Source organism: Scatophagus argus, chromosome 2, assembly GCF_020382885.2.
Source record: "Scatophagus argus isolate fScaArg1 chromosome 2, fScaArg1.pri, whole genome shotgun sequence".
NCBI lineage: Eukaryota > Metazoa > Chordata > Actinopteri > Scatophagidae > Scatophagus > Scatophagus argus.
The window spans coordinates 12,147,622-12,165,486 of NC_058494.1; the positions used below are offsets into that span (position 1 = coordinate 12,147,622).

General features: G+C 39.3%; 1 protein-coding gene across 1 annotated transcript; it reads right to left on the reverse strand.

The window, feature by feature from the left end:
- Positions 1 to 342: 342 nt before the first annotated feature.
- On the reverse strand, positions 343 to 16,412 carry cygb2 (cytoglobin 2). The gene is made up of 3 exons (XM_046409728.1): positions 15,835 to 16,412; positions 4,759 to 4,990; positions 343 to 1,610 (listed from the first exon to the last, which is right to left on the reverse strand). Exons 1-3 carry the CDS (start codon positions 16,032 to 16,034, stop codon positions 1,446 to 1,448), a joined length of 597 nt encoding a protein of 198 aa, XP_046265684.1. The 5' UTR covers positions 16,035 to 16,412; the 3' UTR covers positions 343 to 1,445.
- Positions 16,413 to 17,865: the final 1,453 nt, after the last annotated feature.

Sequence of the window (17,865 nt, forward strand, 5' to 3'; positions counted from 1 at the left end):
TGGCTTAACTGGAAGATGCTTCTCTCACCACATGTTTCCACATAAATAAACTTTGTAAAGAAATAATCTGCAACATTTTCATATGAATAAATGTCTGTTTCTGCCAACCCCCCCTCCTAAATGACCGTTCACAAAAAAACCCTATCCTGAACAGTGGCTGTCCAGCATAGTGTTAATTTATCTGTGGCTAGGCACAGCAGGCCTGTCAAGCTTTGGATTTCTTAATACACTAAATCAGCGTGTCTGTAGCAGGAGCAATATCCAGTGTTCACGAGTGTTTTTTGTTTTTTTATAACAGCTCTCTAATAATCAAAACTCTGTTTAAAGAGTGCAGTAGTCTTCATAGATCATAGATTAGGTTAGTCTTCTCTAACCTAAGATAAAAATATAGTGTGTTTGGCAAACTAGCTTAGCACAGCAGTTAGCCCAGCATTACTTTCAAGACCACAACTTTGTGGGGTTACAGATTATGAAAGAGACATGCCCAAGACACACAATATAACACACATGGTGAAGATGTTAAATGCCTTATAGATGTTGGCTGAAGATATGTAGCTTTAGCCTCTTAACACAATATCATGTAGCTGTTAGGTTTAGGTGCTTAGCTATTTATGACCATTTTCTATTTATTTATTTTTTTTTGTGAACAAACAAGTTGGTTTGAGACAGCATTATCAAATAACCCTACTTAGCAACATTAATTAGCGAGGTGGCAGTAGTTGATAAAAATGAGTTGTTATTAGGCTATGGGTGGCAAAATCCACACTTTTCAGCTAGAAATGAGAAGCCTGTGAAAACAAATAATCCACTGTTTAGCATTTACTTACTGTTTTACTGTTTTTTGAGTGACTACTGTGACCATCATCATTCTAAACATATGCGGTGCACTCAATTCAAAAGCATGACAGGCCCAACAGTAGGACAGGGTTTAGTGAAGGGTCAATTGTCACTAATAACTGTAATTAAACCAATTAATCAGTCAAACCAAACCAGTTAATCAGTTTATTAACAATTTTGGGTTTGCTTGTCTAAGCAGGTGGCTCTTTAACAGGGAAGATCCCATTCCCCACAACAAGTGATGTATTTTATGATTCTGACAGTAGTTTGTTTGGAATAGACAATAGAAAAACTGTATAGCTAGCATTAGCAGTGATACCCTCCGTGGCTAAAAACACAGGCCAAAGCACCACCTACAGTAGCTAAAACATCATTTGGAGAAAAGTAAAATGTTGCGTGGCTACATTATTTAATGTCCAAGTAATCTCTGGGAAGTGCAATGTAGAAACACCACAGTAATGAAGGCTTAGCACCAAAATGCCACCAAAATAAAATACAGAGTTGCACGGATTACCACGTTAATGTTATCCATGTCTGTGAAGCCAATCCTCACAGAACTCCTCGCAATTGAAACTACTTCTCCTTTACTCCCTCTTCCTCTGAACTCTTCACACTGCTGAGCTGGAGACCTGGAGCCAGCCCACCTCAGTGTAGGCCCCTGTCACGTGCCAGTACACTGCTCCCATCAGTTTGGTCCACACCATCTGCACCTCTGCTGTGAAGAACTCGGGGTAATCTTCAGACAACACTTCCAGCATCACACCACTCAGGATCTGGGAAGAAGGGGGAGTAAAAAAGACACTTAATTAACCTGGCGAGAAAAGAGCCATATAGTATGATAAAGAGAGGTGGGTAAAATTAGCAAAAGTTGGAATAAATGGCCATCAAAATAATGGCAGGCAGAAGGAAGACTGAGTAATGTAGAAAAACAGAATTCAGTAGGTAAATTCTGAAGTGAGAGCAGGGAGGTGGAAATAAAGAATTCATTTCACTGTTGCAGAAAAGTGGGTGAGGCAGGTGAGAATAGCAGTAAAACATGAAAGCGGTGGGTGGACAGGCCATACAAAGGGAATGAAAATGACAAAGTATAGAGAAAGGACAACATGTGGGGAGTGTAAAGTACTAGATATAAAAGGAAAGCAAGCATAAAGAGTGAAATGTGGTTTTAAATGTGGGAGATGAGCAGTGGTGGTAAAGATACAGCAGCAAAACATTGCATTATTCATTTATAGTATGCAATCTGTGAGAACTGAGACACATTGAATCCCCTTTAAACCCCTTCTCGGTATTGTCTGCCAAATAACAAAGAGTAAATTGTTTTGGAAAAGTCCATTTACTTGGTGTTTCTGAAGGTTTCAGTCCCATCTAATGGCCTTATGGCATTTGATAAAGTAAACCATCTCATGGATTCATGGTTTACTTTGTTATTGTGTGAAATAAATAAAAAAAAAATCATGTAATAGCAGATGGCCATGTATAAAGGGGGGAACCAAAACAGTCCCCTATACATCCACCTGTTATGTCACTATGAAACAGTTGCCTTTACACCTTTTCACATTGTGTTCATTGACAGTCTGGACTAAAGAAGAAGGGGAGGGGCCTAGTAGTCCTCTTTCTGCATGACTAGACACTACTGGGTGGTTAAGGGTAGAGAATTCATAAATTCATGTTGGGGGAAGAGTTCATTGATAGTTTGCCACCTTGAAATGTTGTTGGTATGTAAATATTTGCTATATTTCCACCATTTGTTATGTTCCTGTTAGGGTCTGAGGCTGTACGATGAAGCAAGATTTGTTGTTAGTGAGGGAAGTTTGGGGTTAACGCTGGGATTCAGGGTTATGACTCTGGTACATTTTTTATTGGGGTGCATCACCAGTACTAAGTAGGTAAGTAACCTATGCTACTCACCTAACCTGCTCTGGAGCAGGTTCAAAATGATAGATAAAAATGCACAACAAACACCACCTGCTGACCAATTGATTCACTGATAAGCGTCATCATCATTCATTGAATATCCCACAGCATGATGCGCGAATCATGAGTGGTGTAGGATGGCCATCTCTTGTTTTTTACATTTCATTTGTTTTTCCTGTCAGAGCTACTTCATTGTGCTTTTGTGTCATCCTACAGCAGACTGATTGAAGCACTAAAGCTTTGTACTCATTTTCCATATGAAGTATGATAGTACTTGGATCAGAAACAGCTTCTTCCCTGAAGCTGTCAGACTGCTGAACTCCAGCCATGCCCTGTAGTCCCCCCCTCCCACCCCCCTATACCCACACACACACACACACACACACACACACACACACACACACACACACACACCCCTGACCTCCTCATATTTTAGTTCGAATTTCCCTCTTTGGGTTATCTAACCTCCATCCAGTGGTTTAGTCGAACTTGAGTGGTTCCAGGAGGTTTAATCAATATAAACTCACATAGGAATTGTTGTTATTATTATTATTTTTACAGCTAGCAATGCTACAGTCACAAACATTTCGTGCACACTGGTGCTTATGGGGTTAAGAGTTCAGGAGTACACAGTGAGACTAAACCATTTAATGATTTATTCACAGAGTGATCAATTAAATCTAAAAATGCATTCTACAGGCAAACGGATGCCAGTGGAGGGATGCTTAAAGGACAGTAATGTGTTCTCCTCACAGCTGCATTTATGCAAATGACACTCAAAAGGCTTGAAGAGAGGAAGAATATGCTTCCCCTCTTCAGCCAGATGAAGAGGAAATCATATTGGAGTTTCACATTGAAAATTATGCAACCATATGTTCTAAATTAAAGACTGGATGTTAAACATTTTTGTTGAGACTTTTTCCGATGATGTCTTTTTCTGTCTCCACAGGTAATGATTGCTGTTAACATTACAGTGACACCCTAAACTGAACTTTTACAGTAACATTTATTAACTTTGACAACTTTAGCAGCTACTTGTTTTTTGGGGTTTTTTTGGGTGCTACATGGTACTTTTTCCTTTAAATATCGTGTCACATCTTCATGATTCAAAATTCATGATCATACCTCGTTGACTAGTTTGTGTGCAGATGAGAAATTTTGAACTACTTCCTTATTGTTTGTACCACTCTGCACTACTATAAGATGCTCCGTTTATCCTGTGTACTTCTATGTATTAGTATACTTTACACCTTTGTTCTGCTCTAGCATTTGTGTGTTTTTCATACATACACACTTTTGTCCACATCCAATCACCCAGTGTTGTTGATGATGTAAAACAGACTTCAACCAGAAAGAACTGGCAAACATCAATTTTACCACTGCTTTGGCTGAGGGGGATGTTTTTCTTGAAAGCAGGTGATATGAATTTTTGTATTTGATGATTTGTATGCACAGTTTGTCCGAACATCTGTAGTCAAGAAAACCTCATGAAACGTGTGATGTTATTTGCCCCATATAAAACTATTTCTACACTCTGTTTTTTATCACATTTAAATAAAGTAGAATTTCTGGACTTACTTTAATAGTTGAATTTGAATCATAATAAACAGATAAGTGCAGGGCAAGAATATGTCTTTTCGGCCTCAGCACATTTAAATAGACAACATAATTGCCTGTGATATTAGATTGTTTATAAGACCATTTCATTGGGATGGCAGTGGCATTGAAGGGATTGCTGTAGCAAAATAAAATACCTTTGGTGTGTTACTTGTTCAGGAAAGAGAGCACTTAAAAATAATAATTTTTGAGGATGCAGCCTGAATCATTAAAGTTTTGCCACAACATGAATGCAACACATCTCCTTTGTGATAATGTTCCTGAAAGGATTGTTGAGGGCATTTCTAGGAAATATAGAAAATCCAGACAAAGTAAGACAGAGTGTGGCAGGCTGACAGTGATGCACCCACAAGATCAAGTTATACTTGTTGAATTGTTCCCTGGAGTTACCTTGAAGTACATGGGTTCCACCTTGTGTTTGATAGCATGGGCCTTTCCTACCAGAGCCAGCACTGACGACACCTTCTCTGGATCATGGAGGTTCTCCACCACAGTATTTATGGCATTCATCACCCTGCGCGCATGGTGCCGAAGTTGGCTGCTTCGCTCCATCTCCTCTGGATCCTCCATGTCCTGGAACTGGCTGAAGTACTGTTTGGCTGATGGGAAGTTGACAAAGAACCTAAGGAGGGAAGAACATTTCTGATCACTTTAAATTTTATTAAAACTGCTTTGGCCCGTAGAAGATGAATCATACAGACTTCAGTAATCCTCTGACTTTTCTTCTACTGCTACGACGAATAAAGTTGACTTGACTTGACTTGACTTGACGACCAATTTGGCTTTTGCTGAAATATCTCAACAACGATAATATGGATTACCATGAGATTCAATAGAAATATCCCAGAGGATGAATGCTTTTGAACACTTTTGTGACTTTGATGATCTTCTGACTTTTTCTCTTTAACTACCAGAAGGTCTCTGTGAACTGGCGCAAACAAAATTTTCTACAGACACTGATATTCCCATGGATGGTTGGCTGCTTCTATTTGTCTTTTACACAGCATATCTCTCTTTGGGATTGGATGAAGCATGTGTCCAAATTGTGAAATTCTTTCCCTTGATTATAACTGGAAACGTCACCATTTTGAGTCCATTTTTTTTCATACAAACATTGATTCTTTTGAACATACATAATCTCTCAATATGAAATTTGCAAATTCGCACATGTCCTGATCAATGGCCCTGGCGCTCTAATCAATAGCCTTGTGGTTAGCACACATAACACAGAATTTTTCCTGTAAGCTAGCTGTAAGCCACCAATGTGTGACACATTCCTCTTTCCTCCCATATTTACTACACATATCTCCTTGAAAACAATTTGGTTAAGGTAAGACGCCCAACAACAACAACAAAAAAAAAAACTAGCAGTAATCTATGGAATGCAGTAATCTATGATTTGCTTTGCTGACCAACAGCAATTGCTATACAGTTAGCAATCTTTATAAAATCCTGTCCCTTATCAGAAGAGAGATAAGTAAGATAGGTAATTAGAGCAGAAAGCTAAAACAGATGTCTAGTGACATGACAATATCCCGTAATTCATATAATAGTTTTGGTTGCTGGTTGCTTCTTTGAGGGTTTGCAGTGAAAAGGCTGAGGAAAGTGAGACCAAGAATTAGAAATCATATTGTATGAATTTGTATTGCCATTTTAAGAGAAATATTATAAAGAATGTAAGAAGAAAGACAAGATCTTTCCTTAACATTGCTGTTGCTAATTATTTTTGAAATGCTAGACAAATCCCATCAGAAGCCCATAATAAATCTAGTGAAAATCCATCAAAATGAGAACCATGCATGTATCAATCATTTGCACGTGGAAACTTATGCAAATGTTATGATGCATGATCAAAGGGTTGAAAATACAGAATCACTCCCTTTCCATTTTCATAACACTTATTATCAAAATATTATTTAGTCTGCAAATGATATCCTGAAACCTTTAAAAACTCATTAATTCTAATCAATATGTTGATTATTCATTAAAGACTTTACACACTCACACACACACACACACGCTCATATACAGTTGTGTTTCCATCACTTCTGGGGACATTACATAGACTAACATTCATTTTCTGGAGGCTTAATCACCACCTAACTGTAACAATAAACATAATTTGCTTCATTCTAACCCTTACCTTAACCTAAATACCTAAATTTGACCTCAACCTAAGCTTAAAGCAAGTCTTCACCATAACATTTAATGACTGATGTTGTAGTGACTTGCATTTTGTCCTCATAAGCAAGGCGGGTCCTCACAATGTGACTGTAAACAGATTTTTGTGCACACACACACACACACACACACACAAACACTCTATGTAAAGTGTGCAATCCACCTCTGCACCATCAGTGGGACAGAAGGTGCCTGGCAGAATCCTTTGCCTCATATGAGGCCCTGATAGTTAAGGTTGATCAGACCCTTTGAATGTAATTGGCTGCAGGTGTACATGAAAAGTGGAGTTTAATTTTCAAGCATGCCTGGTGCTGTTTTTGCAAGTGTATCAAGCTGAAAAGACACTTACTGAAAGCACAGCATTAAACACACTAAAAGCCTGTCTATTTTCTTTGCTTCCACAATGTCCTGCTTGTGTGTTTAAATACTGTTACTTTACTGAATCCCCTCAGGATGGCTATTTTGCATGGAATATTCAATTCAAATTTTAATCAGTGGTCAATTTTTCGAGCAGTATATTTGATTTGTTTAGAAAAATAAAAGTATACATTGCATCCTGTTAATGAATCACCATTATTTTACACCATGGAGTAGCGTAACAAAGTCCATCTTAGTGTCTTCTTAGTGCTCAATGACACATCCAAAATCTACATGTAAAATTGTCAGCATATTAAAAGAGATTTGAAAGGGTTTAAATTAAATTAATTTTATTCTGCTTTATGTTTTAAAGCACTATATTTTTGCCTTGTGAATTCAGTGAAACGACTGGGTTCCATTGGGCTGAGGCATAACAATGCCCTGAAAAAATGTTCAGTCAAGCTCAACTTTTGCTGCAATGCAAAGTCATCCAGCAAGGTACTGCACTGGGCAGTCACATACATGCAAGTGCACATTGCTGGTAGATCACTTTTATTATTATAATTTCAGCTGTACAGTAATATAGAGAACAGTGAAATGGGACAACGTTCCTCCAGGGACCAGGTGCTACACTACACTACAAGTACCGGTACATCCGAAAAAAATTAGAATATCATGAAAAAGTTCAATATTTTTTGTCACTTATTTCAGAAAGTGAGACCCATATATTATATATATTCATTACACTTAGAGTGAAATATTTCAAGCCTTTATTTCTTGAAATTTTGATGATTCTGGCTTTAAGATAATGAAAACCCAAAATTCAGTGTCTCAGAAAATTTGAATATTATTATATTATAAGATCAATAGAAAAGGGTTTTTCAAACAGAATGTCAGACTGAAAGGTATGTTCATTTCTATGGACTCAGTACTTGGTTGGGCCTCCTTTTACATGAATTATTGCATCAACAGAGGCAATCAGCCTGTGGCACCGCTCAGGTGTAATGGAAGCCCTGGTTGCTTTGATTGCGGCCTTCAGGTCATCTGCATTGTTGGGTCTGGTGACAAATCAAGCACAGTAACACCATGGTCACTGAACCAGCTTTTGGTACCTTTGGCAGTGTGGACGGGTGCCAAGTCCTGCTGGAAAATGAAATCAGCATCCCCATAAAGCTTGTCAGCAGAAGAAAACATGAAGTGCTCTAAAATTTGGATTTAGATGGCTGCGTTGACTGCGGACTTCAGAAAACACAGTGAAGCAACCCCAGCAGATGACATGGCAGCCCAAATCATCACTGACTGTGGAAACTTCACACTGGACTTCAGCAGTGTGGATTCTGTGCTTCTCCACTCTTCCTCCAGACTATGGGACCTTGATTTCCAAATGAAATGCAAAATTTACTTTCATCTGAAAAAAAGAAAAAACAAAAAACTGGACTTTGGACCACTGAGCAACAGTCCAGTTCTTTTTCTCCACAGCCCAGTGAGTGGCTTCACACGAGGAATGCGACATCTGTAGCCCATGTCGAGGATTCATGTGTGTGTAGTGGCTCTTGATTCGTGATGCACTGACTCCAGTCCACTCCTTGTGAAGCTCCCCCAAATTCTTAAATAGATTTTCCCTGACAATCCTCTCAAGGTTGCAGTTATCCCTTTGCTGGTGGTCCCTTTTCCTACCATACTTTTTTCTTCCACTCAACTTTCTATGAATATACTTGGATATAGCACTCTGTGAACAACCAGTTTGTTTAGCAATGACCTTTTGTGGCTTACCCTCCTTGTAGAGGGTGTGAATGACTGTCTTTTTGACATCTGTCTTCCCCATAATTGTGTAGCCTGCTGACCCGGACTGACAGACCATTTAAAGGCTCAGACCTTTGCAGGTGTTTTGAGGTAATTAGCTGATTAAGGTGTGACACCATGACTTTCCAATATTGAACTTTTTCACAATATTCTAATTTTCTAAGACACTGAATGTAGGGTTTTCATTATCTGTAAGCCATAATTATCAGAATTTCAAGAAATAAAGGCTTGAAATATAAAGTTAAAGTGACATATTTTGTCATTGGAGGGAACTCACTCCAACGAAATTTGTTCTCTGCATTTAACCCACCCAAGTGACGTGCACACACACACAGCAAACCCGGGGCAGTGGGCGACCGCGTGCAGCGCCCGGGGAGCAGTGGGGGGTTAGGTACCTTGCTCAAGGGTACCTCAGCCATGGACACCGGGACGGGGAATCGAACCAGCGATCCACCGGTTACGGGTCCGACACCCTAACCGCTGATATTTCACTCTATGTGTCATGAATCTATATAAGAAAATGGGTTTCACTTTCTGAAATGAGTGACAAAAAATACAGAACTTTTTCATGATATTCTAATTTTTTTCAGATGTGCTTGTACATGAGAAATATCAGATAACGGCTCTTTTTTGATCTGCAGCAGTGTCTGCCAAAGGCAGCCATGAACATTGGCTGATCCGACATCCATGCGACCAGAATCATGCCACAGGCCGTATTTAGGTCACGAGGTAGCACTATAATAGATCTGGAGAGGCCGCTGCATGCTACTGACATGCTTTTGAAGTCTATTTGTAACAAGAATGCTGTGTATTACTGTGTACCTTGCAATGGTCCCAACAAATGACACCGTAAAATCCATCAAAAGTATTGTCATTATAGCTTTCTAGAGTTGTAAAATTCTCTTTATAAGTATTACAGGGCCTTCTGCAGTGATTTAGTGCCTGATAAGGCTTTAATCCGTTACAGTAATCTGTTACTCCAACTGGACTTCCCGAATTACATTTCTTGGTTTCACAACTAGATGCAAAATCAGAGGGTCATCATAATCATTAGGATTCATCCTCAGGGAACCATGAATATCTGGACCAAACAGCTTCAGCTGTTGTCTAACAGAGGAACTATCTGGCACTTGTCTCTTATGCATCTGGATTGTGTTTGAGGTTTGTCTAGTGAAGACAAGCCATTTTAGGTGCATATGTAGTAGATTTCATTCTTAAACAAGCCTGGCAGATGTAAGAAAAGAGATAAAAAAGAAAATGTAAATTGTCTTGTAGGATTCAAGTTACTAAGATTTGTTTTGACTCTGGAGTTTGACAGTTTTCATCACATCCAACTGTGAGCTCACAGCAGCTCAGTAAGAGAAAGGTGCCAAAGCAATAAGAAAGTCTCCAGGAGCTTAGTTACAGGAATTACAGGAGAAATTTGACAGATTAAGGCATGTCAGTTTTTACAGACAACAAGTATTGTTAACATAGAGCTTTAGAAATTTACAGACATGCAAATACTCACTGAAAAACAGATGGATTTCCACACACACACACGGTCGGGTTTCCATCACATTTGGGGACATCACATAGACTTACATTAATTTTCTGGAACCACCACCACACCATAACAAATAAACATTACCTGCCTTATCCTAACCCTAACATTGGAGGGTTAGGATAAGGCAGGTATTGGAGTCTTGGATAGTATTGGAGACTCCAATATATAATGATTTATGTTGTGGAGGATTTGCATTTTGCCCCCATAAGTAAGGCCGATCCTCACAATATGAAGGTGTAACAGATTTTTGTCGCCACGACTACAGGAATACACGTATACACACACACACATACATGCACACACACGCTTCTGCTCTGACCCACTTTAAATCTTGTCTGTGCTCCAGCTGTCTAGAATTGCTAGTACAGTTATATCTCAGTTAGAGTTTGGCCCTTGGCGGGCCCTACTGTGCCATATCCACATCCCCCAGATCCTATGTCATGCTAGGCCCACAAAGGCTCGGCTTTGCCTGTCAGCTCTACCAGCTGTCACAATACGTACACAGTCTCTTCTTCAGTGACAGCAACAATGCAGACTCTCTAGTATTTCTTGTTCTGCTTCGATAAACATGAAAGTTAACTGCAGTGCTTTAAAACAGGGTGCTTCTCTGATGTTTTCTTTGAAGAAAGAAAGAAGGTTTTCTTTTTGTGATGATAAGTAACCAAGGCATGGTTTTACATACATTAAAAGAATATGTGCTACAAGTACAAGAGACCCATTTCTTTTTTTCTAGTGTTTGGTGCATTTAAAAGTCCTTATTATCCTGTAAATTCCCTCTAGTCTAATGTCTGTTGACCCTCAGACTTTGATTTGTTTTGAATGATTTGCCAATACTGAAGAAAATATGTTTTGAACTATCTCATCTGGGGTTGGGTACCTGTTATTTCACCTGATCAACTACATGTGGTGCATGTGGTTTCACTCTGCACATGTTAGCAGTATATCATTACCCGGAATTAATTGGTACACCTTGTGTGATTCAAAGTTGGCATTCAAGATATATTCAATATGGCCTGTAGTTTATTCAACCCAGTGTCATGCATAAGAGTGTGGAGGTTGGCTTTATGGAGTTATGGGGGTGCACAAGACTGGACTTTCACACAGGAGATGAGAATTCACCCGACACAGACTTAAACATTAAAATTCTGAAATGTTTTTAGGTAAATTTCAGAATTTACCTAAAGAGAAATCTTAGATATTGTTCAATATTGTCTAGCGTATACAAGTGACAAGAAATTGCATTACAGAAAGGTTAAACTAAGATTGAGGTGATTTGCAATTACAGAGTTTGTTCTTCAGAGAGTAGTGACAAGTTATTTTTTTAATTGTATGCTCCACTCAGTTGAATCTTCACAATAAGAAAAAGCCTACAAAAAAGTTACTATTGACTTTTATATCGTCATCAGATATTCAAAAAGTCATAGGTGAATATTATCAGCCTCAAGAACTACTAATCATAACAAAAACTTCAGCTCCACTCATTTCATATGTAAAGAAAACTCTAAAGGCAGAGAAGTTCTCTTTTCTCTTGCATTGAGTTTGTTTCTGTTTTACCCCCTCAGCAGGGCCAGTAGGCTTATGGCAGCTTCAGCTTAATTCACTAATTCTTTAGCCATAGAGCTGCTACAAGTCCTCATGTGCACCGTACTGTGCTGTTAGTAGAGGGTACTAAGACACTGTATAGTAAAACATCATCATATGGATACATTGTTAAGACACAGTAATAGTTCTGATGTCAATACACTTATGACAGCCATATCTTTAAGTGTCAACACAGTCCTGCAGTTAAAAAAATGCAGCAGGTATGAGGACTGGAAAAAGAATTTAATTTGCTAAAATAATAAAAAAAAAAAAAACATATGATGATGTTAAAGAATATGATGCACTCTGCAAATTAAAAATTTTATCTGCAAAATTAAAATGAGCTCCAATTTCCCAACCTGGGATTAATAAAGTATATCTATCTATCTATATCATAAATATCTATGGCAATAAAATTCAACACACACCTTAAGGCAGCAGTAATGTTAATCCAAAAACATAACAAGATATAATAAAACAGACAGGGACCGTTTTACTGCACATTGACTTCTTTTCACATATTTTATATTCGAAGTACATTTTGCTGACAGAACTTACAGACTTAGGGGTTTGAATGTAGAGCTGTTACTTGTAGTGGAATGTTTCATATTGTGGTCATTAATGCATTTGCTTAAGTAACAGGGCTCAAAACAACCAGACCTCTTCTGTGTATGTGCAGGCATTCTGAGGAACATTTTGCCCCTGTGAGGGGGACTATTGGTGTTCAGTACTTTGGAGAGCTCTCAACACATTCTTGTACCTGTCTCTGCATTTAAATGAAGTCATCAAAGTTAAAGCAGCACCATTAGAAGGGCTTGTTAATCACACTTTGATTAGACTGGAAGGGTTTTTATAATTCTTTGGTGTAACATGAACAACCTTGAGACTCACTTCCAAAATTTCAAGGACATCTTTTTTTTTAACACGGCAAACTCCATGAACTCTTGCTCCCAGATGATGAATTTCAATGACTTTGGTGATCCACTGACTTTTCCTCTAGGGCGACAACAGGCTTACATTTTTGGTTCTGAGTGAAATATCTGAACATTCACTTGAAGTTGTTATCACCAAATATTGTTGATGTGTTCCCAGAGTTCATCCTCTGGGGACTGTAACCCTAGGACTCTTCATCTGTCATCACCACTAGGTTACATTTTTACTTTGTCAATATTGGTTGATAACAAAACAGAGGACATTCCCACACAGTGCCATTAGCATTTAGCTCTAAACTATGTGACTAGTGTTTTGAGTGAGAGGTTTTTGGATGATGCTACATCAGAATGTACGAGCGAAGTTGCATGTTAAATATAATGTTAGATGTATTAGATGTACAGATATTTGCATGCCATGCGATGCTTGAACCTGGTAGGATCACAAAGTACAGCTGTGTAACACAGGGTATTCAGAGGCACACAAAATTTCAATATGTGCTTGAATAATCTAGTCACCACTGTCAGTATAACAGTACTTTGTGATGCATTCTCTCCATGCATCGAGGCAGATGGATTGACATGAAAATGCAAATCTGTATTCATATGGGGGATGCTGTACACTGATCTCAACCATGAAAGACTTTGACCCAGTGTCAGCCTCTGGTTATGTTAGGTAACTGAGGAACTGCCATGCACACACACTCATTGTGCACGACACAGAGACGGAACAATGAAAATGTAGCTTAGCCTAACATAAAGACTGGAAACATAGCACTTCTATGCACTTCTAGCACTTCTCAAGGTACTGTAACATTCTGCAGCATTGTCATCACTGTGAGGTTGTCAGAGAACCAGAGAGAGTCCAGATTATTATTGTTCATGCCAAGAACCGTTGTCCCAGCATTGTGTATTTACACATCAGTGTTTTTACGGAATCACTAAGCAACATGTAACATGCTTAGCAGTGAGCTTTAGAAGTGCTTCCAGATGGATTTTGTTACCCTTGGACAGAGCCAGGCTTGCTGTTTCCCAATGTTTCCAGTCTTTATTCACAGCTTGTTTACCATCCAGATATCTGAGTGGCATCAGCCTTCTCACGAGCAAGAAAGCAAAGAAGCAAATTTCCCCAAATCGGTGCATGTGCATGCTGTTTTCCTGTTCTGCACCCTGTTAACACACTATGTATGTTCCTTCTGTTACTCCCTAGCTACAAGAGGCTCTAAGTTGCCAATATGTATCTACACCAGAGTCAGCAAAACAAATTTCTTGATATGTATTGTGCTTGGCAACTTTGACATAAGTTGTTTTGATGACCATCACGAGAAGAATGTCACCTTTTAATTAAGGTGGAATAAAATATGAAAAATTAGGGAATGAAAGATATTTAAGAAATTTGAAAGGAGTGACTGATGTTGAGGGGTGAAGGGAGGCATTCAAGTGCCAAAGCTTGTTGCTGTCATGCACAGATAAGAGCATAAGACACACAGATTCACACATGCTCAAAAGATGCTCTCTGCCCTTCCACTCTCTCCCTCAGGGATTCTTGTCACCCAAAACTGAAAATCAGTTTGTCTCACTCACATCAGTCTCCTTGGCTACGATTCGCTGTCCATTTTAACAAGCCCTTAAGGGCTTTCTTAGTGTAACACTGAGACAGTTTAGCTGGGGACACTCAAACAGATCGAGTCTTTCTTCTTTGATTTTAAAGAAAAACGGAAAAAGAAGTGGAAAAAGCACAATCAAGCCAACATTTTGCAGTAAAGCTTTGAAGAAAACCCTGTTAAAGATTAGACTCTTGGAGAAAATGTTTGATTGGCTATGGATGTGTTCTGACAACTTAAGACGATGGATACAGTGGTTGAATAATATAAGAATGAGGTGCTTACAGGCATCAGTTGTCTTCAATATAGAAATTCTATGCAAGATAAAATGAACTGCATGATGCACATATTCAACATGTTCTCAATCACTCAGACACTGAGTGTCTTGTCATAGTGTAGTGTGAGGTGCAGTGGACTATGAAGTATTTCTTCAGCATCTTAATGAGCGAGGAATGCGATGTTCCTTCCTTCCTTGCACTTGTCTCAGCTCAGTTACTGGTGAGAGGTTGAGGGAATGGGTACAGAACATGGCGTGTGTGTGTGCGTGTCTGTCTGTCTGTGCATGTGTGTGTGTGTGTGTGTGTCTGTTTATCTATGCGCATGTGTGTGTGTGTGCACTTCTGTAAAAGTTAAACCACTGGAGGTGAGCAAAAGAAAAAAATAATTGCTGTTTTTTTAAGAATTTATGTGGATTTTGTAAATAAATATACAGTTGTTTAACGGGTGTGCATCCTCATACACAGCAATAAGAAATGCACTGAGTGGCAAATCATCACCCTGGGGTGATTTGGCCATGAGTGTCAGGGCCAGAAGTGCTGCGACTGTTCAAACTTTACTGATGTAAAGAGATTTACCTTGTATAAGGTCTTTCTCAACGTGTTTCATTTTTAAACATAATTTTTAGACAATGTTTTTACAAATACTTTACAGGAGAATTTTTTGTGGCTTTGTTCTTTTTGTAATATTTAAGATATATTTAATATATAATATAATAATATAATTTTCTTTGTTTTAGTGACACCTCTACCTTTGATAAAACACCTCTCTTTCTTTGCCATCAAGAGTCCTTCATTATGTGGCTGATGAAAATACAAAGTATAATTCTCAAACAAAAGAATGCAACGGAGAGAAGATAAATTAGGAGAGTGATGCCATTTCTTTGCTTTCCAACTCCTATTAAGGATGCATGAGATGGTGAATTGAACACAGAGACTTGACAAAGAGAAGAGACAAAATTCACTGTAAGAATAAAGAATCTGTATCCAAACAGAGGTAGCTCAAACATCAGATAAACTGTACTGATGGTGCTGCATCAACACACATGGCCTTAAACTTAAGCATCTTAATCTGTAAACAATGTATTGCATTCATATCTTGTTCAAAAGTTTGCACACACTGAGACAATTTAAAGGGTTTTTCACAGTGACATTAAAATCCTCAGCTTTCACATTTTGACAAAACTGACCTTATTAACACAGACACTCCCACGTCCTCGCAGTTCTTGTAGACGTGTCCCCACGTGTCCTGGATAATCTCCCTCTCGGTGTCAGACAGCGGCTCGGCACGCTCTGGACGATCCTCACATTCCAGATCTCCTCTCCTCACTCCCAGCAGCTGCGGAGGTGGAGGTGGCGAGGGTGGCGGCGGAGACTCCCTGCGAGACATCCTCCTGCGGCGCAACAGCCCAGAGGCTCCCAGGAGGGCCCGGGGGAGGTAGGGAGCAAGGGAGGGGGGGAGGGAGACGGAGAGCTGAGACCCCACGGCGGGAGCTGGGAGAGAGTCAGGATGAGAAGAGGAGCAGTAAGGAGGAAAAAGAGGAGGAGGGGGGAAGGAGAAGAGAGGAGGCAGGCAGCACTCACTGCAGATAAAACAAAATGGAAAATGAAGCTCCCAGTCCCCCCACTGCCACCCACCACGCTCTCTCACTCCAAACTCTCTCCTCACTTGTCCTCCCTCAAACTAAAAACTTATTTCTCTCACTGTTTTGCTCTCTCTCTCTCCCCCGTTTTCTCCTTACTTTCCACTTTCCCCCTCTCTCTCCCAGTAAAGGAGATGCTCGTTAGTGATGCTGCTGTTGTTCTCCCGTCACTTCTGCTCTCCCTCTCTCTGATCCTCCCACTCTGGTGGAGGAGATGAGGCGTTCAGAGGCTGTGGTGTGTGTTGTGAGGACCTGATGGAATGAGAGTGTGCTGGGGATAAAAACAGGGAGAGAGGGAGAGAGGGGGTGGAGAGATCTGGAGGTAAAGAGGGAGAGAGAGAGAGAGAGAGAGAGAGAATCTAATGTCACCAGCCCTTCCCAACATACAAACTACACCCTTTGTCTATTTTTACATCTGAGTGCACAGACTGACATGAGAAGAATGTAAATGTCTGTTTCTCTCTCTGTTTTTAGAGACATATATCAACATCAAAATAGAGGTAGAAAAGAGCCATTATTGCATTATAAATATAGCAATACATTAATTTTGCATGCATCCAAAATATTTTTAAAAGCCCCAAGATTTTTCTTTATGCAGATGATACTCTTTTTTGTGTTGCTAATTCTGTCTTTTTAGTCATTGAGAAATCACAGTTCTTTTGAGGCTTTAATAACAATGCATTATATGACTGTGACCCCAACAGTCACATCATGCCTCTTGCCTTTGAAATTATCCAATGAAATAACACTGAATATTGATAGCTTTATTAAGTGTGTTCTTCTGATCAAAAAATCAGTTATTGTCGGTTGCCCATATCTATCTTAAATCAGTCCTTTTCATTTCATTGTCCAGATCCAGAGATATGCCTGACAACAATATGAATTTCTCCATCTAAAGGGTCAAAGGATCTAAAAATCTTGGTATGTGGTTTGATAAGAAATTTAAATTCCAATATCATGTAGAGAATCTTGTTGGTAAACTGTGACAGATGCTGGCTTATTGAACAGAAAAAGAAGCAGTTCCTTAACGTCTTAACTTGTAAAAACAATTTTGTTTTTCAATTAAACAATTTTAGTTTTTCTCTCAGTTCTGAATTACATAGAAACTGGCATGCTGCTGCCTCTCTTCTGAGGCCTGCAGATTTCATTTAACACTCTGCCCTCAGGTTCTGCCCGCAGGTTCTGGTGAAATTTTATCACTTAGCATTGCTTTCTCTGTTGTAAAAGATGGCTGGCCTCTCATGTCAAAGAAAGGTAATAACCAATGGTTTTGAAACAACGCTGTTGGAAAATTACCATGTTATATCTCATCTCTGCTGCTCCGGCACTCCATCTCGTTATTTAACACGCTCCAGTGACTGGTTTACAGCTTCTGGAGCCCCAAGCCAGGACTGGTCTAGGAAAGACTGCCTTTGCAGTTTGTGCTGTTCATCATGGAATAATACACAGAGTCACCTAAAAATCAAATCACTCACACCTTTCTGTGACTTCAATAATATTCAATCTTCACCTGCCTGTGGCTGATTTCACTGAGCCTGAACATTGTTTATTGTCATTTTTCTGTTTGAGCTGACTGAA